Below are 27,579 nucleotides of genomic sequence, written 5' to 3'. Positions count from 1 at the left end.
TTTTTTTTTCATTGTTCTATTACTGGGGTCATGGATGAAATTTACTCAAGAACCAGGATTATCTAGGCAGGCCATGCAGGACATACTTTGTTTCTGAAATTTGCTCATTATTCCCACAATATTTATCAGTTCTTTATCAATATTCTAGCTGTGCCATTGATTAGCCTTATGAATACAATGTATGTATTCTCAAATCTCCATTTTTTGTTGAAGTTTTTATAAATGTTTTTATAAAATAACTGTGAGTTTTCATGTAATACACTTAAGAATGTATTAGTTTTCCCAGATGTTCGGCGATGTGTAGACTAGGCCTGAGATGGCATTGGAAGACTTCTTCTGCCAACATGGTCACCTTCAAGTTCGCCTCCAATTAGCAGGTTTTCCTTATGAGCAAGTTGGATTCTTTCTGAATAAAAACAACAAAAAACAAAGTTTTATGGTCAAACACGGCAACGATTCCAGCAATAAAAGACTCAAATTATTTCAAAATATTTCCTGCTGTTGTGGAACAACCAGTTATTTGGTTTATGGGGAAATCACTTTTTTACTCAGGAAAAGCCGTGGAGGTTTGTTCCCTTCAAGTTAAACACTGCGTTTTGTCTAATTTCTCTAAATATGTTTGATGACTGAAACAATTACAGGTTTCTCCTCATCACTGTGTGTAAACTTCTGTTTGGAAATGGCTATCGGGTACAAACGTGGAGCAATTATCTTAAAGGTCACTTTACAGAAACCTGATACGAAAGCTACTCACTTCTTGGTTTATATAAACAAAAGAAATGCAGACACCAAATTTTATATACAGTTAAGTGATCTCATTGTCTCAAATGTTTGTTCTTTTCTAATTTTTTTTGTTTTTCCAGTGTGGCCCCCCATTGCTCTGACTGTAGTTCTGGTGGCTGCAGCAACGCTGTGCAAGGAGCAGGGGATCACCGTGGTCGGCATCTGCTGTGTCTATGAAGTGTTTGTTGCACAAGGGGTAGGGCTCTGCTGATGCCTTGGTCTTGTTCATTACAGTAAATTGAATGTTTGCGATCAACTCTTGGAGCACAAAGAGGCTTTCTTAGATAAACAAAAGGAATTTGTGGAAAAGATAAAAACACATTTTCTGTCTCAGACCAGTATAACTGTTATCAGTGTTCAATTTCTAGTAGGATAGTTTGCTGCCCATTTCTTTCAGGGCAGTGCGTAAAAGATGAATGGTGTTAATGGAGGTTTACTTTTCTAAATTACTAGCTGGAATCCTTTTTATTGTTGAAAGATTGTAAAACAACAAAAAGGTTAAACCACCTTTTACGTCTCTTGGGACTTTCAGAACATTCATACATGCAGATATTGTAATAAATAATAAATGCTGTTGTGTAGTATGTAAAGGGGGGCTGCACAGTGGCGCAGTTGGTAGAGCTGTTGCCTTGCAGCAAGAAGGCTGTGGGTTCGATTCCCGGCCCAGGTCTCTCTGCATGGAGTTTGCATGTTCTCCCTGTGGGTTTGCGTGGATTCTTTCTGGGTACTCCGGGTTCCTCCCACAGTCCAAAAACATGACTGTCAGGTTAATTGGCCTCTCCTGTCTGTCTCTGTGTTGCCCTGCGACAGACTGGCAACCTGCATAGGGTGACCCCTCCCCTCACCCGGAACGTTAGCTGAAGAGGCACCAGCAACCCTCCCAACCCCACCTAGGGACAAGGGTGCAAAGAAAATGGATGGATGGATAGATAGTATGTAAAGGGGCACTCTTATGTAAAATTGACTTTTTTGAGCTCTACATTGTGTCATAATGTTATTCCCTCATTAAAAACATACCTGGAGTGTTGCCTTGATTTTATTCATGCACGTTAAATTACAAAGTCAAATTTCTTTCAAGTCATACTTGATATACATATATAGCATTTTTATAATTACTGACGGTAACGGTAAATGAATGTGCAATGAAATGGCAGTATGTACCTGTAAAACACAGAACACTGCCCCTTTAAAGTGGAATGAAACCCAGTGTAAAAACATAACCCAAACAAATTTTGAAAAGTTCCAAAGTGGGCAGTGCCAGTTGGTCAGGACGGCCAACTTTGCCAATTAGCAACTTTGTCACTACATTTAATGATCTTTTTTGCTTTTTTAGGGCCCTCTATTGACTATTTGTCAAAATGAGCGATGAGCAGCAAATCTAGCGACCTTTTTATGTGTTATTGGAGACTTTGGCTATTGCGTGTGAAAGCACCAGTCATTGTGCAGTAACTGGTCTGAGTGAGCAGTGAGTGCTATCCTGAGCCACTTCCTAAGCATTGTAGCATTATCTTAGGAAGTTTACATGAAAATGTCACAATTTGCACTGTAGCAAAAGATAACACAGCCGTAAGGTTCAATTTACCGTTTATCTACAAAGAAAAAGTTGATTTGGTGTTTAATTGCTCTTTAAAATGACTTTGAGGTCATCTTGACTCCTGTTATTTCTTCCCTTTGCCGTTCATAGTTTACTCTGCCCATGATGCTGGACACTGTGCGTCAAGTCCTGCAGGGTAAAGACGGTTTCCCGTACGCGGTCCTGCAGACTCTGCTGAAGCTCATCGTCCTTGTCATCAGCACCTTGCTGCTCGTCATCGTCAGGGTCCAGGTCATCCAGTCCCAGTTGCCCGTCTTCACCAGGTAGGCCGACCTCATAACCACATGCACAGAGTCGGGAAATGATTATATAAATTAACTTCATCTGACTTGGAATAGAACATCCCTTTTTTTGTTTCACATTAGTAAAGCTACATGTGCTACGTGGGTGATGCCAAAGATATTCAAACGGTAAATGTTAGTGTAATAAATTTTAAACCATTATTTGCCTGCTAATGGATTTCAGCATTATGCAAACACTTTTCACTGATGTGGTTCATGATTTAATTCCGATTGTGTTATGGTTTACAGAAGGTTTCTGTTTATTTCAATAAATAGACCGTCCTCCTGTGGTTTCTGAGTATTTCACTTAACGCATGTGGCTATTGGGCCTGTGTTTTTATTGTGTTTAATAATTATTTTTTATTTCTTTTTTCCATCCATCTGTTTTTTTTTTACCTGCATGGTCGTAATCAGGGTTGCAGTAGGAGTCAGTCTATAATTAAATATCCCACTCATATTTTATGATCCACTGAGTTTTTTCCCCTTTAAGAACTTTTTTTATAGCATCCTGAAAAATGTCTCTGTCATAATCTATTAAAACCAAGTGTGACTTTTAGCAGTTTATATTAAAATATTTCCTGCTTCAAGTTATGTCAACTGGCAGCAGGTGACAGATAAGAGTGACCTTCAACCTTCTAGATCTCTGCATATTACCTGAAACCACCATTTGGCATACTGAAAACATGTTTTTAGTGAGAAATATATTTTATTTAGCTTTTGAAACAGCTGACTGTGCTCAGCAACAGGTGGGGAAGGGTTCTGTTCTATTCTCTGTACAGACAGAAAACTCTTGGAATAGGGCAAGGTGTAAATTTTGTTCTTTTTTATTTCATTTTTAGTCCATTTATTTTCTCCCTTTCTTGAATATTAATTTGCAATTACATTTTTTTTTTCAAAACCTTGCTTTTTATGTTATTGAGTCATACCTTCTTTGAGTTGACTTGAATTTTAAGTCCAAATAAAGACAAGCTGTGAAACATGCTTGTAGAACAACATGGTAGGCTCTCAGCAGGCAAACATCTCTCTGAACTATTTAAACCCAGTGAGTGCAATGATATATAAAAAAAATTCCAGCTTTTCCAGAAATGAAATCCTCATAAACAGACAATTTAATTCATCTATAAAATTGATTTATCACCCAGATCAAATCTGGTCTCTGTAGCACTTTCTTTTGCATCTTAATAAAAAATGATTTTGAACTGTATGAGCAATATGATGGCAAATTTCATATAATCTTAAGCCATAGCTTGTTAAAACCTCTGTAAATTTTTTATACCGTTAACTAGCCCATGAATGATAAAGCTGCACAAAATCAGCTGTAGGATCCAGGGTTCTCTTGAGTATATCCACAGCCATCCAACATACTGAGTGCTGCGTTTCAACTTTGGGTTTGAAAAATATCAACAGTGCATTGATCCAGAAAGTACATCTGCATACACTCCCTTGTAAAAGTGTTTTACAATCATGCTCCTCGCGGCCTTCAGGGCAGACCGCCCAACATGTTTCAGCCGTGTAAGTATGCCAAGACACCTGATTCAACAGCTTATCGTCAAGTTCTACAGAAGCCCGTTAATAATCCACCAATTTAAAGCAGGTGGAGTCAAGCAGGGAAACATTTAAATGCTGTACAGCATATTATCTCCATAATGTACAAAAAGTAATCTAGTTCTCCTTCTGCTTGTTTGTGTAAAAGAAGACATTTGATTGTGAAGGATTAGAAATTGTTGCAGAGCCTTTTAAAAGCAAAAACCCTGAGATCATCTATTATAAACACATTCTATTTTGTTTTCCTCCTTTAACTTAACTAAAAACTTTTATGAAGCTGGAATAAAAGGGTTACTGGTTATAAAGATTACCAGGGTTTTTGTTATTATCAGGTCTGTGAAGCATTGTCACAAGGATATTTACCAAAGAAACCAAAGTATTACATGTAGCTGAAGCTTGGACTTAGCACAAGAAGACTTTTTGAAGGTGGTTGGCCCTCACTACATCCAGCAGGAATCTACTAGAGCAGACCATTCCACTAGCTGGCTACAGTCACATACTTATATCCTTTGTAAATGAGTTACCTGCTTCACTTCTACTCCACCCACTGGATCTTAATGAGATAATTACTAATTTAAAGCCAGTTTGGAGGCATACACTGAAGAGGGTTGCCAGACTGCATCCAGTATCAAAGTAGGAAGGCCACATTTGTGCTGTGGTAAAATGAATGCAGATTTATCTGTCTAAGGTGCATTAAAGTTAGGGTCCAGCTCAACATCTCTGAGTGTCTGTAGTGTATTAAAGCTAAGGTGCAGGATGTGGTCACTGCATGTTGCATGGTAATCTTTGTCATGTATATGAAAATAGTTTAATCTTTTAAAATAGCCACTCGAAATCCTGCAACATTTGTCGCCTGTTAATTATGGGCGCAGCTGACAATCACAGTGGCATGAGTAAGATAATTTAATTTACGGAAGTTTATAAGCCAATTTTATGAAAATCAGTTAGTCCCATAATCCATCAAAACGTAGTCAAAAGATACTTTTTCTCTCCTTTACACTGAACAATCCTTCTGCCTTCAAAGACGCAGAGGAGATTGCTGCATTCTGCTATTATTTAGGATCAATCCTGGATAAAAATGTTTCAACGAAAAATTACAAGATAAATCAACAGGAGTGAGTAATTGCAGCAACAAAGGTGTAACATTAAAAATAATAAAGACAGCACATAGCATCACATGAATGAGTCACATTTTATTTACTTTCTATCACCACAGATTGGGTTGACAACCTGAGGAATGAAAGACAGTTGTCGTCTGTAGCGTAAACATTTGATTGCGGGAGTGATAGCAGCATGAACTGTGTGAATACAACAAAACAACATTCTCCAATGCTCCAGATGGATTACATTTACAGTGATCCCTTGTTTTTCGCGGGGGTTGCGTTCCGAAAATAACCCACAATAAACGAAATCCGCAAAGTAGTTACCTTTATTTTTTACAATTATTACACAGCATAATTAAATACTCTACATTGCAGGCACGTGCAGAGGGGGGAGCTGGAGGTGCTTGACCACCTGCCCCTTTTCCTCCTTGCCCCCAAGTGCCCTTTTGGTCAAATTTTTTATTTATTTTTTGGTATTATTTTCTAAGCCCTCTTCTGACACATAAAAATATGTACTAAAATAATTATTATTATTATTATTTTTTTGTACAACATAATAAGCCCCCCGGTCACCTTGTTACCAGTGGTGGGAAGTAACGAAGTACAAGTACGTCGTTACTGTACTTAAGTACAATTTTCGTGTATCTGTACTTTACTTAAGTAGATTTAATAATGGGTACTTTCTACTTTTACTCCACTACATTTTACAGCAAGTATCTGTACTTTCTACTTCACTACATTTCTACAAAACTGTCGCGTTACTCGTTACATCCAAGTCTCGTTGCTCTTTTTTTCCGTTAAAATGTGAAGTTCAGGGATTTAAGGTGGCGCCGTAAAATCCGAGCAATAACGTGACTTAGTGTCTGTTGTCACCCATCGGCTCCACCTTTACTCGCACGCGGAGCTCCAGACATGCGCAGTGGTTTCCTCTGAGCGTCAGTAATATAATAGTACGGAAGCGCTGCATAAATCATAAGATATGGCGACATGTAAAATCAGCAGCGCTTCGCTTTCACAGACGGCGGAACTTCGTCCAACTTTTAGCGTCACTTGGAAGGAAAGCTTAAAGAAAGGTAAGCGCTGTGGACGTGATGCTAGCAAAGCTAGCTGTACAGAGAGACATGTTGCATCTGCGATGAAAAACAGTTGTCACTCATGCGCTGAATTACTGTGTGGAGGTGTTGACTGACATGTCGCAGATATGGGACAACGCTGTGACCAAAGTGCAATATAGTAATATGACATTCAGGAACGACCTGATTCTTCTGGACGGATCTTGACCAAGTCCTATAGTGCTGAAGCCTCAGTGAGAGCCGTTCTTTGTTCTTGTAATGCTCTGCGTACACTGCAGTAGCTATTTTATTTCATTGAAATATCTTTATATTGGCGAATAAATAAAACAAGAACGTAGCAACACAGAGCATGCTCATTGCTCTTTGTTTTCATCTCCTGTCATGGTGGCAGACGTTGCAGCAGGAGGGAGGATGAGAACAGTCACGGTGCTCCTCCTGCTTGGTTCTACTTCCTCCTGCTCCTACTTCTTGCTTATTGGGCCTTGGACAGTGTTCATAGTTGAGCGTTGTTAATTGCTATGTTTAATGGTGCAGACAATTATTATTTCTGACATTGGCAATATGGGGAACCGCCCAGGGCGTTATTTCTTTAGGGATGGCAGGAGACCTCTGTGGATTGTGGCACAGAGATGAAAGCAAAACAGAATGAAGAAGAGTTTGAATTGATACTGGTTAAATTTATTTCAGCTCTAAGTATTTCATATCTAGGTGTTTTTATGGGAAAGTGGATCTTTCAGATCAATTTGAGAAGCAATTTTGATAGGTAAATTTAATGTTATTGTCATGTAGCACGGGGTGCTGGATTTGATTTGGTCTTGGGTTCAGTGGTCCAGACTACAACTCTGCTACGAGGCTCCTTGGTTCCATGTCCTCCACTGCCAGTTGGATTTCTTTCAAAATAAATGTGTGGCAAAAAAAGTGAAGTTCATGTTATGTTAGGACAGGAGACAAGATGTTTCCATCCCTGAAATGATGATGCATAGAATCACATATCTAAGTCTAAACTATGTTACAGAGTAAACTCAATAAAAACAGGCTTTATCTGTGGCTGTTCATTAAAATGGCACATTATTGATGTATTGAAATTAAATACGATCGGTACACTTAATGATATTAGCGATTAGGTAATGCTTTCAGCAAGTACTTTTACTTTTAATACTTAAGTATTTTTAAAAGCCAGTACTTTTTTACTTTTACTTAAGTAAAATGTTAATGTGGTACTTTGACTTTTACTTGAGTACATTTTTGTCTGTGTAGTTGTACTTTTACTTAAGTAAATTTTTTGAGTACTTTCTCCACCACTGCTTGTTACCTTTGACCTTTTGCCCGTGACGTATGACTCAGTTGCCTCTCGCGCAGCGAGATAAGGCGGCTAACTGGAGCTCAACGTAGTGAAAGTTCAAGATTACAAAACAGTTTTTGGTGAATAAAGTGGAGTAGACTTGCTACTTGTCAGATGACGGAATACGTTGAAGTATCGTTTCTGCTTCAGCACGGAGTCACGGTTTAAGCAGAGAGGTAATGAAATACAACAGACACTGACAGGCTTCTGCCTTTCTCTGAAGAACTACTGAGCGGGAGGAGACAGCCAGGTAAGGAGAAACTGTTCTTATCTATCGATTCAGTATTTTTATCATACAGACATTGTACTGTTGTTGATGTGCTATTAGCTAGCTGCTAGCTAACGACTTTGCTAGCAACGCAAGATAACTAAAAAGCTTCTTCCCTGTATCGTTAATAACAGCGGTCATTCTTCAGTATTTCTTAATAAGGGGCACATCGCCCGTCCAAAACTGATCATCTCCATAATGGATATATATCCGATCTTCTAATTTCCTTTGCTGCATAACGTACATTGCATTTATTCTAGCGTTAGGTAAATGTATCTTGAAGGAGAATAACACTTAAATAAAAGACCAACAAGGATATTCATTTAGAATTAAAAATAACTCACCCTGAATTACCATGATAGATATAATGTATGTAATAAACGTTTGTCATTAATGAAGGGGTAAAAACTTTAGGGTCTGGTTCGCAGAGTATGCAGTTATATATTTTTTTCCCAATTATTCAACGAATTTTTTTTTTACCTCAGTTAAGTAAAATAAAATTGTAATCAAAATTTTTTGAATTGTAATGATTTTTTTTTTTAAAACTCATTTTTGTCTCGTGAACTTAAAAAGTTATTTGCCAAACATAAACTTTTATTTGCACACATCAGAAATATTTTGTTGCGATTTTGGGCCCTGCCCACGACGTCATGTGAGAAAAAAGTTTTTTAAGCAAAACTCAGTAGGCCTTTCTCATGCATTAACAATTGAATATTTGCTTTTGTTTTTTTTTTTGTTTTTGTTTTTCTGCAGTTCCACATTAAAGTTTGATGCAGCTCTGCTTTCCTGAATGGACCATCCTCATCTCCACTGCAAGTGCAGCAAACAGGCAGCTCTTTTATAGATTACAGTCCACTAAAAGGTTGCATTGTGCCCTTGTTTATATTTTTAATAGTGTAATTATGTAAAGACAAAATATGTCTGGTGGTCCAGCTCTGATTTACATATCTTGCTAAATTGCGGGTTTGAATATGGCAATACTTTCTTATAGCAAAATAGACCTGCAGAAAGAAATTACTAATAAAATATCTTACATATGCATAGTTGTTTGCTTTATATAGAGATTTTCCTTAGCTTTGATTGTATATCTCACAATTTTGTTATTTATCATTGTTTATTAAACTCTGAAAGCTGTGTGGCTTTGTTAATATTCTGCCCTAGAATGCGGTTAGATGTGCCCCGTTTTTTGTTTTTTTTCTGAGCACCTGCCTGGTTAGTGGTCTCTGCACGGCCCTGCTACATTGAAACCAAAGAACAAACCTGTTTTCAGGTCAGCGGGTGTGCGTGTTCATCAATTGAGCCTTAATGTGATCCGGAGTCATGTCATTAAAGCGTCTCCTACAACTCGCCCCACGAGATTCACAGCTGTATCCACGGCAGAGCGATGGATCTCGTCAAGCAAGCCTCCGGTCAGGTTTTGCGCTGATTCTGGCCACAGTTTTTTCCAGCAGGCATTCAAAGTTCCAGTTTTCAGCTCTTGAATGGCCAAGCTATGTATTATGTATATTTAAATACCGTAATGTTATTGGCACACAGGTAGAGAAAAAGCGGAGACGCAGAACACAATGCACTGTGAAAAAAAAACATCCCAAAAGAATCCGCGAAGCACCGAGACCGCGAAAGGTGAACCGCGTTATAGTGAGGGATCACTGTACTATTGCTGAAGGGTATTTACTAAACCAGCTTTGATGTTTGATGCAAACATCAAAGATACCACATTGCTTCTTTCCACAGCTCTAGGCTAAAAGGAGAAATTTTATCTCTAAAGTATAACATTTTAATCCAAAGTTTATAGTTCTCTCTGAAGGCTAATGAAAGAACTTTGCAATCAAGGTTTGATTAATTTTTATTTGAATCTAGGATGGGAAAGGTCTGGAAAAAAGGGAGGAAGGACGAATGATATGTTTCGGACAACTTTGATAAGCAACTCTGATGCCGACCATTGGTCAAAGTAAACTCTGGTCTGTATACAAACCTAGGTTTCCATTCAGCTGAAGTGAACTCTGGTACGGTTCGAATGCATATGTGGATGCCAAGTGGACCAGAGACAGTTCTATAAGCATGACTGTATCAATTAGCACTTCAGAGAGAAATAGCTTGTAATCTTTTCCCAAAGACAAGAGAAATCCTACAAAAATCCTATAAAACACAGGGGATGTAATTCAGCCAGTGTCAGAACAGGGACACATCTAAAATAACCCCAACAGAATCTTAAGGACTGTAATTGTCCTGCCTTTAACAAGGAAGAGAAACCAACTCATGAATTTTAACTGTTTCACTTTCAAAATGTCAAACATCTAATTATTCTGTTGAATAAATACAAGTTTACATTGCATTTTTAGCACTCTAATCGATAGCTAGAGAAACATCAATTAGTGCGTACTGAATATCATCTTAATTTCGTTGAGGTTAAGCAAGTGTTGAACCAAGATACTTGGACATTGGTCAATGAAAGAGTTACTGATAATTTATCACTCCAATGTTGGTTGAAGAACTAAAAATCTCAGATAGGTTCCTGAGGTAACTTAATGAAAATGCTGTTGATATCACAATAAAACATAAGATATGACCAAACAATTTTTTTTGTTACTTTTTTTTAACGGTGAAAAGGAAAAAAGCCACAAAATGGTTTAGTCCATCAAATGGTTAGTCCTTCACCTGATCTCAGTTGGATGCACTGAAATGCATCCAACTGAAATGCACTGAAACACCAAATCATGCGTCAGTTCACAGTGGCTTCAGTAAAGGTCCAGTATAGTTTCATCAACTGACATTTCCATGACTGTTTTTATCAAGTATCTGAATTAAACCCACCGTTTATAGAAGTAATTCAGAGCGATATCTTCTAAGTAAATGTATATGGACTCTATGACCCCCTCAAAACATTCAGTGTAAATGTTAATAGTTATGCAGTCTGAAGTATTTGTTGTTTGTTATCTATTTTTAAATGGTCTGCACAAGATTCCACCTAATGACATTTGAGCGTCAAGATAAAATTCCAGATAATTAGCTGAGATAGACTAATCCTCTGGCTGTAATCCTAAAGATGACTCCAGATTGTCTGCTAGAATATCTGCCACAGAGCCATAATAGTTTGTCCAGCATATGTAGCTTATTGTCTGCTGGGTGCCGATCAGGGTTTACGCCAGGGGTTCTATAAAACAAGTTCAGACTACGACCCATGTCAGAGCAGTTCAGATGCAAATGCAGGCTTGGCACAGCAAGAAAAGACTGATCAGGAGTTATGATTGTGGAGATATCCCAAAGACAAAACACATCCTAAATGCTATATTTACTCTGCTTTAAGTGAAGTTTTCAAATATTTCCGTAATAGCTGTCTTATCTAGATAGCAAAGAAATAATTTTATTAAGGGGCTTTAATTTTTTATTTTTACATTACCTACAAGAAACTAATCCTTTTTTTGTTTTGCAAAATCCGGAAGGTCTTTGAAAGCATTCCTTGGTCTAAGCTTCTTTTATGCCTATTTTCACTCTTCTATTCTTAAATGGGACTATCGCAACATATTGTGTTGTATGTCTGAAATAAAATGTCAGATGTAAAAACTAAAGCTGCAAAACAAAATCTGTAAGGCCTACTACATAATACAAAAGGATATGAGAATATCGTTTTGGATCCTTAATGCCATAAATGGTCATAGAATATTTCTACTGGTAGAGGAGTCAGCATCACACCATGTGTGAGAGCAGTTGCTGTAAAACAAGGTGTTACTATTTCTTTAGTATAAAACGGCATATTCAAATGGCTCAATTACCTTTTAATCTTGTGGTAATTACCGTAGCTATTTATTTATCTGGTATATTGGACCAGGGAAACACCCAAAACTTGCAGGACCATGGCCCTTAAAGGCTTGAGTTGAACACCACTGGTACTAAAGTGAGCGCCTCTTGATGACTGATTGAAGGTCACAAGGAGCCTCACAAATAGCCCCATGTTTTTTAGCAAAGCTTTATGTTGACAACACTGGTTTATTACTTGGAGTTTGGGAAAGTTACATAGTTTAATATATGGAAAGAATTTATCTGAAAATGGTCATGTACTCAGTAGAAATGAATTGCACAGTTCGTTTGCATAGAAGGTCCGGTTCATTTGGGGAGGTGTGAATGTGCAATTTAACTCTGATGCAGACCAAAAAAGTGAACTCTGGTCCTCCTACAAACCCAGGTTTTGGTTTGGTTGAAGTGAACTCTGACACAGTTCAAATGCATATGTAAATTCCAAGCAGACCGGAGACTGCTCCAAAAGCAGGAAGCGGATTATAGTGCAGGGCATTTTGGGTAGATACAACCAAAACATACAAGCAAGTCTAACACTAGCAGGAGAAATGGCTTGTGTTTTTTTACCAATATCAAAAGAGGATTGAATCCTCCCGAGTGCTAAAATGTGACGCCACTCCATTTTTGTTGACATTTCATGAAGAAGGAAGTTGTGCTCAATGTCTTTGTATTATTTACTCCACTAGTTCTTGTTGCAGCGCCACCACAAGCGAGGAGGGGAACAAGTATTTCAAAGACTTTGACTCATTGGACACATTGCAATGTGAAAGTGAACCGTAGAAGAAAACGTAACAAATATTGCAACTTTGATTCCCATTGATCTGAGTCTCCCGGACTATGAGGCGTGGAAAAAAAAATCATAAAAGACTTCCACAACTTAACTGACCTTGTAAAGAACTATCAATCTTGACTACCTAGAATGGAGTCTGGCTGCTTGAGGACAAATCGTAAAAAAAGGAGGAGTAAACAAAGTTTGTGAAAGTAATATCAGTGCAGAATTTCAGTTTTAGCCATAAACTGAATAATTGATGCTAATTGTTTTATATTGATGGCTTTTTAATTTCTTTGTCTCTTCTTTAAACCAACACAACACATTTTATTTCAGCTTAGAGAACAAACATGATCCAGTCTCTCCAGTTTGGAAGTTTTTATTTCCATAAAAGACTGCCAGTAAGATTTTATCTCTGTGAGAGCTTTCTTAGGATTAAAGTTGTTTTGGGGAACTTTTGGGACTTATTGGTAAGACAGTAAAGATAAAAGATAGCTGGAGTCAGATTTAAAGGAAAAACTGTAAACGGTAAGATGCATCGGTCTCTTTCAAACTATTCTCACTAGCAAGTATTTTTTCTTGCTATGCTCAAATACAATTGAAAGAAGGGGAAAAATTCTAATCTTTGAAACATTTATTCATGTTTTTATTTAAAGAGATGCATGGTTTCAGTATCCCTAAGTTTATTTTAAAGTTTAAGGAGAGCTAAAAAAAAAAGACCTTCAAGTAAAAAACAACAACATAAAAGACAGTCAACTGAAAGATGCTTACTATCCGACTGGAAAGCTGATTGCATTTTACTTTAGGTTCAAGCAAATTCACTCTAGCTGCCAATCACTGATCCCAAAAAGAAATGGAGTTTCCAGAAAATCCTAAATTTTAATACTCTTCCTTGCATGTTTTTCTTCCATTAGTATCAAAGGGTGTGAGCCTAAAATCAAACACTGATTTTACAAATTTGAACCGTATCAGAGCCATGCAGGGCAAGAAGCTCTGCTGCCCAAAAATGACACCAGAGCAACAGTTTGATTTCAACAGTAAATTGACTGACGAGGGGCAGAACAAACACAGCACCCCATTACGCCGCTGCAGCTCTCAATTTGCTCTTCCATGCTGTTATGTTTTAAAAAGCGATGAAAAGATCTACAGCATAGAATATTAAAGGAGCTGTGTTGGGAAGTCAGAGTAAAGCTCAGTGAAGGCCAAGGCCTGAAACTGTTGAACAGATTTACAGAGTCGGAGGTGCAGCTCGGTGAAGAAAACAGCCACACACAACTGTTATCAATTCAGCATCATAGCCCTGGCAATACTAAAGCTATTGCTCATCTACTGTACAGATATTTAGCTATGTTACACCTATCATCAGAAGTTCTTTAGTTTGAGGCGCTGGATTGTTGTACTTCATCGGAAGCCCAAACTGGAGTCATAACCAAAATAAATTGGATTTAATATAAAACGTACAGGACAATTAAATTAGAATATATGTTGGATATTCTAATTTAATCAAGAAATTACTGAAGAAGAAAAAAGTATTTTGTAAAAACGCTACTCAAGTACCGAGTAACTAATCATAGCATTTCATTTTTTTAAGATGTCAGCCATAAAAAATTACATAAGATTGATTATGAGCAAATTCAGTTTAGGGTAAAATGAAGGAATATATGAACACATAAATAACATAATGACAAAATAAATTAAGTCAGAAGTAACACTTTTCCAAATATATATTTTTTCAATATAAAATTTATTAAACTAATACTTACAGAAAGTTATGTCTTCAGTAGATGTTAGAACACAGTGACACTATATGGTGTTTCCTGGATCTTCTTGGATTCTAAAGATAGAAAACAAAGCTTGTCTACAAACAAGAGATCTCACTCCAACAAACTGTAGGTCACTGTCTGGTGCATTTTTAGTTAAAACATGTTTGTCCCTCATTCAGTGAAGTTACAATCAGTATCCAGAAAGTTTACTTAAGTAAAAATAACTGTACTTTATTATATGATTTCTCAAGTAAAAGTTTAAAAAATACAGAGCGGTACAGATGATCCAAAAAGGTTTTTTTTCCCAAAATAGTTATTCAGGTAACTGTAATTGAGTAAATGTAGCTAGTTACATAAATTAGTTCTGGATTACTGTTATCAGTAACAGTAACTCAGTTACTGTTACTGATACGATGCATCGTATCAGTATTCCTGCATCGTATTAGGAAAACATGGAATTTGTGATAACATTGGATTAATGTATCCAATATTGGATTAACAATTTGACTTGTGATAAATAAGTAATTAAACAGTTTTACTATCCTTCTGCTGTGGGTTTATTACAAACTCAGACCAGAGACCATGAAAAGTCTATCCAGCCTCTAGGGAAAAAATTGTTCCATTTCAACACCAAAGTTTTATTGTTGTTAAATTAGTTGAAGTTTCTTAATGACTTATCCTCCTTACCATCTCTTGACCTTCAAAAACCCTTTTATGATGCATTAGAGAAAACGTCTCAAACATATGTTTAAATAATGCATTCTGTGCAGAATGTGTTTTGTTTACACTGACATTGCGATAATGATAGATATGGAATATATTAAGTCAAATTTACTTGTATAAGATATTTCAGCAACACTGCAGTTCAAGCTGCTTTGCATCATTAAGTCATTATACAGTAACCAATTATGAAATGTCACATTTTTGTCAAATGCCATCATCAAGCAAATACACATCAAATATATTCATCAATGTCCCAGTTACTTCTAATCCACTCTAAAAAGGTGGATTTTTAGGTGTGATTTTAAGGAACTCTGTTTCAGGTGTTTTGCCATTTTCTGGATGTTTATTATGCAGCTCTTATGCATGATCTCCATTTTCCCCATTTGCAGTAATAGCTAAGTGAATGTCTTCTGTGCCCTTTTCCTTTGCAGATTTGATAACCCGGCAGCTGTCAGTCCCACTCCCAGCAGGCAGCTGACCTTTAACTACCTGCTCCCTGTGAACGCGTGGCTGCTGCTGAATCCCTCAGAGCTGTGCTGCGACTGGACCATGGGCACCATTCCTCTGGTGGAGTCCCTTCTGGACCTCCGGAACCTGACCACTGTGGTCTTCTACACGTTCCTGTGCCTGCTCGCCCACTACAGCGTGTTCTCCAAACATAGCTCAGCCAAGACGGTTATCATGGTGAGAGGAAGTTGTGGTCGCTTCATCTACATTCTTATGCAAACACTTTGAACACGAATTGATTCATATTAGCACAGATGCACCTAGAAATGCTTTTACATGGCCTTTTTTTGTTGTTGTTGTTGTTTTTCTTGTGACTTTCAGGTTGAGTATCGGTTGTGTTCAGAGTAATTTCAATCTGTTAAAAAAAGTTAAATTAAATTTCATACAAGCATAGCTCATTTGGGGGTACAGCAGATTCTATTCCAAAGTAAAACAGGAAGAAAACTGAATTATCAGAAAAATTAATATTAGGATTTAACAAATACTCTTCAAGTATTTCTCATATTCTTAATGACTTGACCACCTCCACCTTACCACATCTTTACTTTCTAAAATGTTTTAGCCGCATTACATAAAAAATGTCTCCCAAAATATTCCCGGAATAAAAATCCTACATAGACAATAAGCCAACATTTATTACAAGCATGCATAGTGGGCAGAGTGATGTTCTGATAACAGTGAGTTTGCCATAATTTGCACCACGCTAGCTGGAATCTTAAGGAACACGACATATGAACCACCCAGTATCTAGCCAATCCACCTGTCAAATTCACCCGAGTCAAAACGTTGGTGCGGCATGTTGTTAAAATGAGACAACTGCTCATTTTAACATACAGACAACACATTTGTTCTTTTCACATGGCTATGATTGTCCAACAATTTAGAGCATCAAAGAGTTTCATATCTTGTTTACCACTGAAACACTTCTCTCCGTCCTTTACTGTCGTAACTGTATTAACTTTAAGCTCTTTGAACTGAGCTGTATAATGCTTGGAATTAAATAGTTAAAGGACAGAACTCCTGTTGTGCTTTTACACGGCATGCTGTTTTAGGACAAAAACTATCAAAAACATCAGTGAAAGTGGTTCCTCGTGTCCACAGGCACGTCCACAGCTTAAAAGATGCAGAAGAGAATTGTGTGTGTTTTTTTTTTCTTGGATCAACATACTAAATAAGGCTTAAAACTCCCTTAATTCGCCAAATACTAATTTTATTACCCTACTGTGCACTGTTGTCTGACTTATTCTCTATAGAACTTCTGGTTTTAATTCATTTTGGCTGCTGCTTTCTGCTCTAAAGCGTTGCATCAGAAACTGAGATGAAAACAAATGGGGGGTGGGAGGAAAAAAACCGAAGAAAAATAACAATTTGCCAGCAATAAAAGATAGTCTCTTGCTTGAATTTAAAAGGAAAACATGGGTGGTGGTTGCTCACTGTGGGATACGGAAAAAAAATTAGCATTAGTTGTGCAACAGTCTTATGGCTCTCATAGTTGAAGGTCAGTGAACTTCCTTAGTCTTTCATTTTTAGAAAAAGCAACACAAATCAACACTAAATAAACTCAATTATGACTTGTGCAGTGTTTACTCTGGTTTGCAAGGAGCATTTTGTGTTACGTTGCGTAACAATGTCATACCACATCAACCTATTTAGCATCTTTGCAAGGTTGCCAGCTGTCTCACATGGAGCATGAGACACCACTCAAAAGCTGCTGTTCTCTGGGAACAACCTGCTTTGCAATATTGTTTCTCACAGTGACTGATGAGCTTTTGCCTGAAGTCTAAATTTCAGAAATTCCTCTGCTTTTTATTACTGTAGTTGGAAAATGCTATTTTATTTAGGAAAGGTTTGTATCAATTTGTCTAATAAATTGAAATCTAAAAGTCCATGTTGATAATCAGTTAGGATAAGCATACATCTAGGAATCCATTCATTATCTTTTGTTTTTGTTGGGTCATGGAGGCAGCAGCTTAAGCTGAGAGGCTCAGACATCCTCTCTTCAGCCACTTGTTCCAGCTCATCTGGGGGAATCCAAAGGCGTTCCCAGGCCAGCCGAGAAACTTGGTCCCTGTCCCTTCAGCATGTCCTGGGTCTTCTTCTGCGTCTCTTCCCGCTGGGATGTGCCTCACCAGGGAGGCATCCTAATCAGATGCCAGAGCCACCTAAACTGGCTCCTTTTGATGTGGAGGACCAGCATCTCTATTCTGAGTCCCTCCAAGATGGTCACTTTCTCAGTCCACCTCTAAGGGAGAGTCCTGACACCCTATGGAGGAAATGCATTTCGGCTGCTTGTTTCTGCACTCTCGTTATTTCGGTTACTGCCCAAACCTTGTGATCATAAACGAGCTTTGAAACGTAGATTGACTGATTAACTAAGAGCTTCACCTTTCGCCTCTGCTTTTACCATGGCAGACTGTTACAGATACCACATCACTGTAGATGCTCCATCATTCATAAACAAGATCGCAAGATACTAAAACTCCTCCACCTGAGACAAGACCTGGAAAGAGTACCTTTTTTCGGGTACAAACTATTTGGACTTGCTCCTTTTCATCTCAACCGCTTCGCTGTCAACTGCTCCTGTAGAAGCCTGAGATCGTAATCCGATGAAGCCAACAGAACCACATAATCTAAAAAGAGCAGAGACTTGATCTTGGACACCAGAGAGTAGAATGGAAAGTTTTGAGAAGCAATTGCCCAAACCGTGTGGCAGCACATACTATGCAGAGCCCTAAAGTGGACTTAAGTGGACTAAAACACTCTTTGGTGTTGGTCCGATCCAGCAAACATTCCACCAACACCTTCTGATTTGTTTTTATGATAACATGGAAAATAACATCAGAATTAAAATTCCCTCCTTTTCCAAACTTGTGAACCCATAATAGTGGTTCCCTTCTGCCGTGTTTTTCTTTTTTTTTGTAGTTGTTTTTTGCCAGAATTGAAAGACTCTAATGCATACACAGACTTTATCATTTTTTATGGAAGTTGCAAAGAAACTGCAGTCCTGTTGTAGTTATCAACTATTTGTTTGCATAATTCTGGCTGAATATTTGACCACTATTCTTAAAATAAATGGTAGAGTTCATTTCAGCTACTGCTAAGGGCCTGACTTTGAAGCATCCTCCTTACATTCTCAATAGATGTAAAGTCAGGGCCATTCCAGAAGCCCAACGTTTTGCTTTTTCCAAAGCCATCGTTTATGCATCTTTTGGATAATTGACCTTTTGACACAGCCAATTTTGTCCAATTGCCAACGATCTGACCGAAACTGTTACCCTCCAATGAAAAGGAATTGCTTAAAATGATTAGAAGCAACCCAAGAACCACCAATCATCAAGCCTGTCATAAGCTGGGAAAAAGCTGGAACATCACTGTCACTGCACAGCAAAGAGAGCTTAACATCATTATGTGAGGGTGCTGACCAATAGGGAAGTCACTATTCCAAAATTGATTCATTAAATCTTTAGTGAAGTTTCATTTAGATGCATGAGTTAAAGTTCTTCTGGAGAAAGGTTTAGTCATCTGGTGAGATATAGATTTATCCGTTTGGAAAAGTAACCATCTCTTCATCTTAAACTCTTGAGACAACAGTGTCAGCTCTGGAAGCAGTTCTTTATCAGAACTACTATTAATAAAGGTTGAACCTTTGTTTTATACTTTTTAGACAAAATGACTGATCTGTTGTGTGTGATTTTCTTTTCACAGGCCTTGTCTTTGATCGTCCTGCCCTTCATTCCAGCATCCAACCTCTTCTTCCCTGTGGGGTTTGTTGTTGCAGAGAGGGTACTTTATGTTCCCAGTATGGGATTCTGTGTTCTTGTAGCACATGGATTCAAGATTGTCTCACATAAAGAGTAAGTATCTCTCCAAACTAACAGATATTTAAGCAATGACTAAAATGAAAGAGAAGTAGTGCATTTGCTTGACACTTGTACAGTGGCGGAGCTGCTGGAAAGATCATGTCTGATGAGTTGTTGGCCCCAGTTTTAGGTTTAGTGTTTAGTAGCTGCGTTTCCATTAACCACAGAATTGCACAAATTGAAATTATGAAAACAAATTTAGAAAAAAAGGCCTCGATTTTGAAATAACTTTTTTGATTAATAGTCTTTGTTCTATATTGAGGTGATTTTTTTTTTTTTCATTTGTATCGAAATAGATATATTTCACAAAACTGCAATAGAAACCCTTTTGTCCACATCACACGAGTCACTTGATAAAACAGCCATTTGTTACTACTGGTGGAAAAGACTAAGAAGATGATGAGAAATGGTAGGAGGACGATGGTTTGTTTTTATTTATTTTTTCAGACTACATGCAGCTGGCTCCACCAGAGCTCTCACAGCATCACATAGTTCATAGATAATTTAATTTGTCATTCAAATGTGTTGAATCCATAGCTCTTGTGTAAAATCTCTGACTACAGTTTCCCCAAAATGCCGCATGTGCAGCCACTCCAAGTAGGCGGGGCTTGTCACTCCTGAATAAAACGCAGACATTTCCTCTGATGGCTGATAAATGATGAGCTCTAGCGCCACGGCTGAATTACGGATATATCTCACGTAAATGCTTACATCCATCACTGCCATGATTTTAAATGATGTATGTTGAACAAACTTATTCACGTGTGATTTTATTTTTCTTTCTTATTTATTAGAAACACTGCAGTTGGGAAATTGAGTTTTTCAACATTAGCAGAATGCAAACCAAGATTTCCGCGTATATGTAATGGAAACGCAGCTAACGTAAAGTGCTTTGGTGCATTCCAGGTCTTACATCACTTTTGACCAGAATGCCTTCTTCTCCATGTTGCAGTGTCAAACGTCTTCCCTAAGAAACACTTGGAACATTATAATTTTGCAGTGCCTGTACAAGACTTGTAAACAGAAACTAATATAGTAAAAACATAGCGGTATGGATTGTATTAAAATGCAGAATTTCTAAGCACTTGAGCTTTAAAACATCAGCATCTTTTTTCAGCATCATGGCCAAAACGAAAGTGCTTTAAAGTCTGACTAAAACTGTCACTCACAGACAATTAAGGAAGATTTCCTGGCTGATGATTGGTGTGCTGCTCACCACACATGCAGTGAAAACTTTCAACAGGAACTGGGACTGGGAGTCAGAATATACCCTGTTCACATCTGCCCTGAAGGTAAAAGCTTAGACTCTGGATTATTTTGGCAGTTTTCCAGTGTTCAAACAAATCTTTAATTATCCTGTGATGAAAGACTTTGTTAGAGAATTTAATAGATAACACAGCTTTGATCAGTCAGCTTATCTCTGAAAGCTTTTTTGTTTATTAAACTTGTGTGCCATTTCAGGTTAACAAGAACAACGCCAAGCTGTGGAATAATGTCGGCCATGCTTTAGAGAACCAAAACAATTATGCAATGGCTCTGCGGTATTTTCTCCAAGCCACTCGTGTCCAACCAGGTGAGAGACTTCAATCAGATGTCTTTAAATAATTTGGCATTTTTCAGTAAACTGATGGTATCTTACATGTGGTAGACTCAGACCACAGATGTTTTGCTTTGTTCTGTGAGTGTTTCAGAGAAACAAGATATCCATTGTTTTTTTGTTATTATTTTTTTTGTCTGTATCGTAGAGTCAACAGAAACTGAAGTGGCTATAGGGAACTCCTTCAAGCTGAGATTCAGATGCCTTCTGCTTTGGGATGTTTAGATGAACTAATTTGCATCAATACAGGCATGGACATGTGAAAGAGACGTGGATTTTATTTTGTGGAGTAAAGTCCAGACACGTTGGTATTCAAGTCTTCGCGTTGGTAAAATTTGACTAAACAACAAATGTAGCAAATAATACATCTGATTATTTTAGCAGCCGCCAAAATAATTTTCAGATTTTAGCAAATTGTTACACATTTTTATTTAAACTGCTGTGATTTGATGCTAGGTTGACACAAGATTCTGTGAGAATCTGATACTAGTTCCATTGGTTTCACAATGCCAGCTGCACTTACGAAAGCTCATTTCTGAGCAGAATGCTTGGCTCAATTTGACTTTTTTTTCATCAGAGTGTTAAAGACGTGCTACTCACAAGAGCTTAGGGGTACACAAGACACGTTATCAAGACATTGACCTTTTTGTTGTGTCATACACACTGCTGTTGTTGACTTACATTACATTGTAGTTATGTTTCTTTACATCCAGAAATTATCGCACATATCACCGAAATGGTACTTAATTGACAGTATTTTGTAAAAGTAACTTTTTTGAACTTCACATGGTGATATGATGTTGTTCCTTCAGTCAAAAATACATGTTGCTGTGGTGTACGTGTAATATCATAAATTGCCGCTTCAATTGCCGTTTTATATCATCAACTGCAACTTCCTGTTGCCCTCAAAAAATAGGAAGGATAAAATCGCAAGAAAACACAAGCGGGTTATTATTTCAAACCCAAGAGACATGAAAAGAATCAAGGCCGGTTTAAATTTAAACTGTGGATAATGGTGCCTAAGTAAACATGTAAGAGTGTTTTGTTCTAGTGAATGAGGCCATTTTGATGAAGGGGTTGAAAGAGACAACTGTTGGTGCATTAAATCCATTTCTAGTGGCTCTTGATGTCGTCTCTCCTCATGGTGAAGAGCCATCCAGCGATCCATTATGTGTCTTCATCTTGAGCAGACAAAGCTACACTTGAGCATTCTACAGCAAAGTGCAGAATTTTGCCCTTTTTGCTCTTTGCTGTAAAAAGTGCAGGTGAAATACTTTTGGCCCTTTCATTTGGGCTGGAGGATTCTTCCCATTCCTCCGCTTTCAGGAAGCCTGTCATCAGCTGGGAGATCATCCAGTTTTGTCGGTTTCCCACCAACAAGTGTTTCCCCAAGATTAACAATGTAAACACTTTAACCCAGTAAGGATTTCCTGCTACAGTCATCAGGAACAGGTTCTTCTCACCGTTCAAAATTTGGCCCGCTCATTATAGTTCTCAGCAGGATTTATTTTGCTTCCTGAATCACACAAAGACGTGTGTGTGTTCTCCTCTGAAAAGCACCACACCTTCATCAGTGATTAGGCATCAGATTAGTTTACATAAAAAAATCAAAGCAGCTAAATTTCTGCATTTCAGTTGTTAATTTGTTGTTGTTGCAAAGCAGGACCAAAGATGGAAGTTCAAACCATCTTTTCCATCAGTCGTAATGGTTAAGGATCATATACCATTCTCTGTGTTTGGCTTTCAGCCAGGTGGAGATTTTAAAGAGGAGCAGCAAAACAAATGAGGTGGATTAGCAGAGCTGCTGACTGACAGTGTCATCAAGACGTGCTACTGTGAAATTTTGTCTTTGAATTAGCCGTTTATGAAAATTTACTTTTTGGAAAATGTAATTTTTAAAAAAAAATTTTTTTACCAACTTTGGGCCCACCCAGGTCCTACCATCTCGTTACACAGGCATGTTTTACTGCTTGTATGTTTTTACACTTTGAATTCAGGTCAACTCCCTGAGGGAATGACTGAAATCAAAGGAAGTTGTTGAAAATATTTTCTGTTTGTAACTTCATCTTAAGAAAAGAAAGGGAGAATTAACAAAACATCAAAAATCAGACTTGGTATGAAAAAAACAAAATCATTTATTTTTGTCATTTAAGTCACATTTCCCAGCCCTGCTTTGAAAATACTTGGATCGTATGAGTTTTGGCAACATTTATTTTCCCTTTTGGGACAATTTTGAATCGATGTGATTTTGTCAAAAACGTACTTTTGCACTTGCCACAGATGACATCGGTGCTCACATGAACGTTGGAAGAACGTACAAGAACCTGAACAAATCCAGAGAGGCGGAGGAAGCGTATCTGGTTGCCAAATCCCTCATGCCACAGGTAAGTCCTCATCGCACGTAGAATTAATTTCCTTATTGCGATATTGCCGGGTGCATTTCTCCAGAATGTGATTGTTTACCACCTGAAGCTTTTATCTTGTGTTTGTGTGTGTCATGATTTTTGTCTGGGAGTGATCTTATTCACCATGCAAAGGAATACCAAACATAGCTTGCCTCTATTCACTCAAGAAAAATGAACTCCACCTATTTGGCATGAAGACAGGGGATGCATAACTGTCTTTTTAGATTCCTAGGAACTCTCTTTACATTTCCTAACTGTAGTGCACACCACACCTACATAATTACTCCATTTTCTAATGCAACTGTTAAAGTTGAAATTTAGCTGTCTCTAGATGCCACAGCTGACATCAAAGTGACTTTTTATACCTGAATACAAAATTAGCCCTCTGTTCCTGCAAAACAATAAATCTTCCTTGTGTTGAATGCTTCACGTCCGTATTTAGTGAAACAATATTTTCTCTTCTACTGTAATCAGGTTATTCCGGGTAAGAAGTACGCGACACGTGTGGCCCCCAATCACCTTAACGTCTACATAAACCTGGCGAATCTGATCCGGGCCAACGACTCTCGGCTGGAGGAGGCCGATCAGCTGTACAGGCAGGCGATCAGCATGAGGCCCGACTTCAAGCAAGCCTACATCAGCAGGCAAGATTTTCCTCGACTCGCTTCCAAGACGCCGCAAGTGGTTTGTGGAAGTATTAGTGCCCCTGAGAACCGCAAACATCAGTGTTTCATTTAGATTTTTCTGTCCCAAAGTTCTTAGCTCAAACTCACATTGAGTGCAGGAAAATTTAAAAATCTTGCTGCAGATTCTTAATTAATTGGAGGCGAGTTTTTTTACTGCAACTCCTGCTGGATTCACAGCCCTTTTTTTAGCTGTGTGTGTATCATCGTCCCTATTCAGTATAAAGTTCTGAGTCGATTGTGTCGGAACCTAACTCAACTTTAAACTACGTCAAAATGTTATGACTGGCCTCTCTGTTCCTCAGGCACCATGATACTTGTTTGTTTACTGAAAACCTCAGGTTGTCATGGAATGGCTGGATTTATGCTCTTTTGACTAAAGCATAAATAATAATTTTTGTATTTACTGTACACCATAATTTTGGTTCTTGTGGGGTTATAAAAGTAAGGTGGGACATCACACTTTTCTGATTTTGTGAAACTATTTTAAATAATTAGTATTTTTTTATATCTTATTTTGTGTTAGTCTTTCATATAAAATCCAAATAAAATAAGTTGGGAGTTTTTGGTTCCAACGTGGCAAATTACAAACATTTAGGAGGAACGAGATTATTTCTTGTCTTTAGGTCAACTTTCCAGCATGCAGTTTAGGTCTGAAATGTGATTGATTGTTATTTAATCCTTTTTTTATACAGAAGTTTCTCTTGAGACTCATTGTCTCATTTACAAGACAGACCTATTACATACATCACAAAAAACATAAAAACTAATAAAACCTTCTAAATAATCAACTAATTTAGTAATCAATTAATCATTAACCAGAGTATAGACACTCAAAAAAGGGCCAGTCATTGAAAGAGCAACATATTCAGAGCAAAATAAATACATATTACATTTAAGATTTAAAAAATCCTTCATTGTCGATGTATATGTAAAAAAAAAAAAGAAGAAAAAAAGTCTTTCATAAGTTTTCATTATCCAGTTATTACTAGTTTAATCCAAAAATTAATCACCAGGTCAGCCTTACACTGTATTGCTGTCAAGTCAAGCAGAAAGAGTTTTATACATGTTGGAAGTATTTTTAAGCTGCAGGTGCGTCCTTTGCTACAGATGTTCAAGTGTTCACTAAAGGAATGCTATTTTGTTCCATCTTAGGCAAAAAAAAAAATATTTTTTCTTATTTTAAAAAAGGAATTATTTCTTTATTTCAGTGTATTTTTAATATTGTATAAAATAAGCTCAAGTAGTTCAACAAAAAAAGCTGCAGGAGGTGGCAGTTTTTTTATTTATTATTTATTTAGAGTAAAAGATTAATCAGCCCGAAGACCCCTTATGATGAACACAAACTTTGGACTTCGTTTTCCCTCGCCCGGACGCGGGTCAATGGGGCCCCACTCTGGAGCCAGGCCTGGAGGTGGGGCACGATGGCGAGCGCCTGGTGGCCGGGCTTTTACCCACGGAGCCCGGCCGGGCTCAGCCCGAAGAGGAGACATGGGTCCCCCTTCCAATGGGCTCACCACCTGTCCGAGGGGCCAAAGGGGTCAGGTGCATCGTGCTATGGGCGGCAGCCGAGGGAGGGGACCCTGGCGGTCTGATCCTCGGCTGCAGAAGCTGGCTCTTGGGACGTGGAACGTCACCTCTCTGGTGGGGAAGGAACTGGAGCTAGTGTGCGAGGCTGAGAGGTTCCGGCTAGAAATAGTCGGCCTCACATCGACACATGGCTCTGGTTCTGGAACCAGTCTCCTTGAGAGGGGCTGGACGTACTTCCACTCTGGAGTTGCCCATGGTGAGAGGCGCCCGGCTGGAGTGGGCATACTTGTTGCCCCCCATTTGGGCGCCTGTACGTTGGAGTACGATTCAGGAAGAGCAGTGTGGTTTTTGTCCTGGTCGTGGAACACTGGACCAGCTCTACACCCTCAGCAGGGTTCTGGAGGGTGCATGGGAGTTCGCCCAACCAGTCTACATGTGTTTTGTGGACTTGGAGAAGGCGTTCGACCATGTCCCTTGGGAGGCCCTGTGGGGGGTACTCCGGGAGTATGGGGTACCGGGCCCTTTGATACGGGCTGTCAGGTCCTTGTATGACCAGTGTCAGAGTCTGGTCTGCATTGCCGGCAGTAAGTCGGGCTCGTTTCCGGTGAGAGTGGGACTCCGCCAAGACTGCCCTTTGTCACCGATTCTGTTCATTACTTTTATGGACAGAATTTCTAGGCGCAGCCGAGGTGTTGAGGGGATCCGTTTTGGTGGCCTTAGGATCGCATCTCTGCTTTTTGCGGATGATGTGGTCCTGTTGGCTTCATCGAAACATGATCTGCAGCTCTCACTGGAGCGGTTCGCAGCCGAGTGTGAAGCGGCCGAGTTGAGGCTCAGTGCCTCCAAATCCGAGGCCATGGTCTTGAGCCGGGAAAGGGTAGAGTGCCTTCTCCGGGTCAAGGGGGTCGTCCTGCCTCAAGTGGAGGAGTTTAAGTATCTGGGGATCTTGTTCACGAATGAGGGGAGAAGAGAGTGGGAGATCGACAGGCGGATTGGGGCAGCGTCTGCCGTGAAGCGGGCGCTGTACCAGTCCGTTGTGGTGAAGAGAGAGCTGAGTCAAAAAGCAAAGCTCTCGATTTACCGGTCAATCTACGTTCCCACCCTCATCTATGGTCATGAGTTCTGGGTCATGACCGAAAGAACGAGATCATGGGTACAAGCGGCCGAAATGGGCTTCCTCCGCAGGGTGGCTGGGCTCTCCCTTAGAGATAGGGTGAGAAGCTCGGTCATCCGGGAGGGACTCAGAGTAGAGCCGCTGCTATTCCATGTTGAGGGGAGCCAGTTGAGGTGGCTCAGGCATCTGGTAAGGATGCCTCCTGGACGCCTCCCTGGTGAGGTGTTCTGGGCACGTCCCACCGGGAGGAGGCCTCGGGGAAGACCCAGGACACGCTGGAGGGACTATGTCTCTCGGCTGGCCTGGGAACGCCTTGGGGTTCCCCCGGAGGAGCTGGAAGATGAGGCTGGGGAGAGGGAAGTCTGGGCCTCCCTTCTGAAGCTGCTGCCCCCGCTACCCGACCCCGGATAAGCGGAAGAAAATGGATGGATGGATGGATGGATTAATCATTACAATAATCAATTACCAGAATAATCATTAGTTGCAACCCTCATGCAGTTTGTTTGTTCGACAGAGGAGAGCTGTTACTAAAGATGAACAAGCTAACAGAAGCCCGGGACGCATACCTGCGCGCACTGGAGCTCGACAGCTCCAACGCCGACCTCTGGTACAACCTCGCCATTGTCAACATCGAGATGAAAGACCCGTCTGAAGCCCTGAAAAATTTCAACCGCGCCCTGGAACTCAACCCGCGCCACAAACTGGCGCTCTTCAACTCTGCTCTTCTCATGCAGGAGTCTGGTGAGTTGCAAAACAGTGAAAAGTTTGACGCTTTGTGGGTATGGAGAAGCCGGACCTGTTCAAACACGCAAAAACCCGTTAAATTGACTGTAGCGCATTGTCT

The 27,579-nt window shown here is 39.1% G+C and overlaps 1 protein-coding gene across 2 annotated transcripts in view; it reads left to right on the top strand.

Moving 5' to 3' along the window:
• tmtc3 (transmembrane O-mannosyltransferase targeting cadherins 3) overlaps window positions 1-27,579 on the top strand; it is a 46,180-nt gene that overhangs the window by 15,035 nt on the left and 3,566 nt on the right. For both annotated transcript variants that reach the window (XM_081607627.1, XM_081607626.1), the window contains exons 5-13: window positions 864-979; window positions 2,468-2,640; window positions 15,471-15,723; window positions 19,252-19,400; window positions 20,578-20,698; window positions 20,868-20,979; window positions 23,284-23,387; window positions 23,883-24,052; window positions 27,250-27,476. In XM_081607627.1, the coding sequence (XP_081463753.1) occupies window positions 864-979; window positions 2,468-2,640; window positions 15,471-15,723; window positions 19,252-19,400; window positions 20,578-20,698; window positions 20,868-20,979; window positions 23,284-23,387; window positions 23,883-24,052; window positions 27,250-27,476 (1,425 nt within the window). The remainder of the gene's footprint in view (window positions 1-863; window positions 980-2,467; window positions 2,641-15,470; window positions 15,724-19,251; window positions 19,401-20,577; window positions 20,699-20,867; window positions 20,980-23,283; window positions 23,388-23,882; window positions 24,053-27,249; window positions 27,477-27,579) is intronic.

Source organism: Poecilia reticulata, chromosome 6 (genome assembly GCF_904066995.2).
Source record: "Poecilia reticulata chromosome 6, P_reticulata-male-v2, whole genome shotgun sequence".
In the NCBI taxonomy this organism is placed as follows: Eukaryota; Metazoa; Chordata; class Actinopteri; order Cyprinodontiformes; family Poeciliidae; genus Poecilia; species Poecilia reticulata.
The sequence above is the reverse complement of the archived record's forward strand: the minus strand, read 5'-3'. Positions and strand labels throughout refer to the sequence as shown.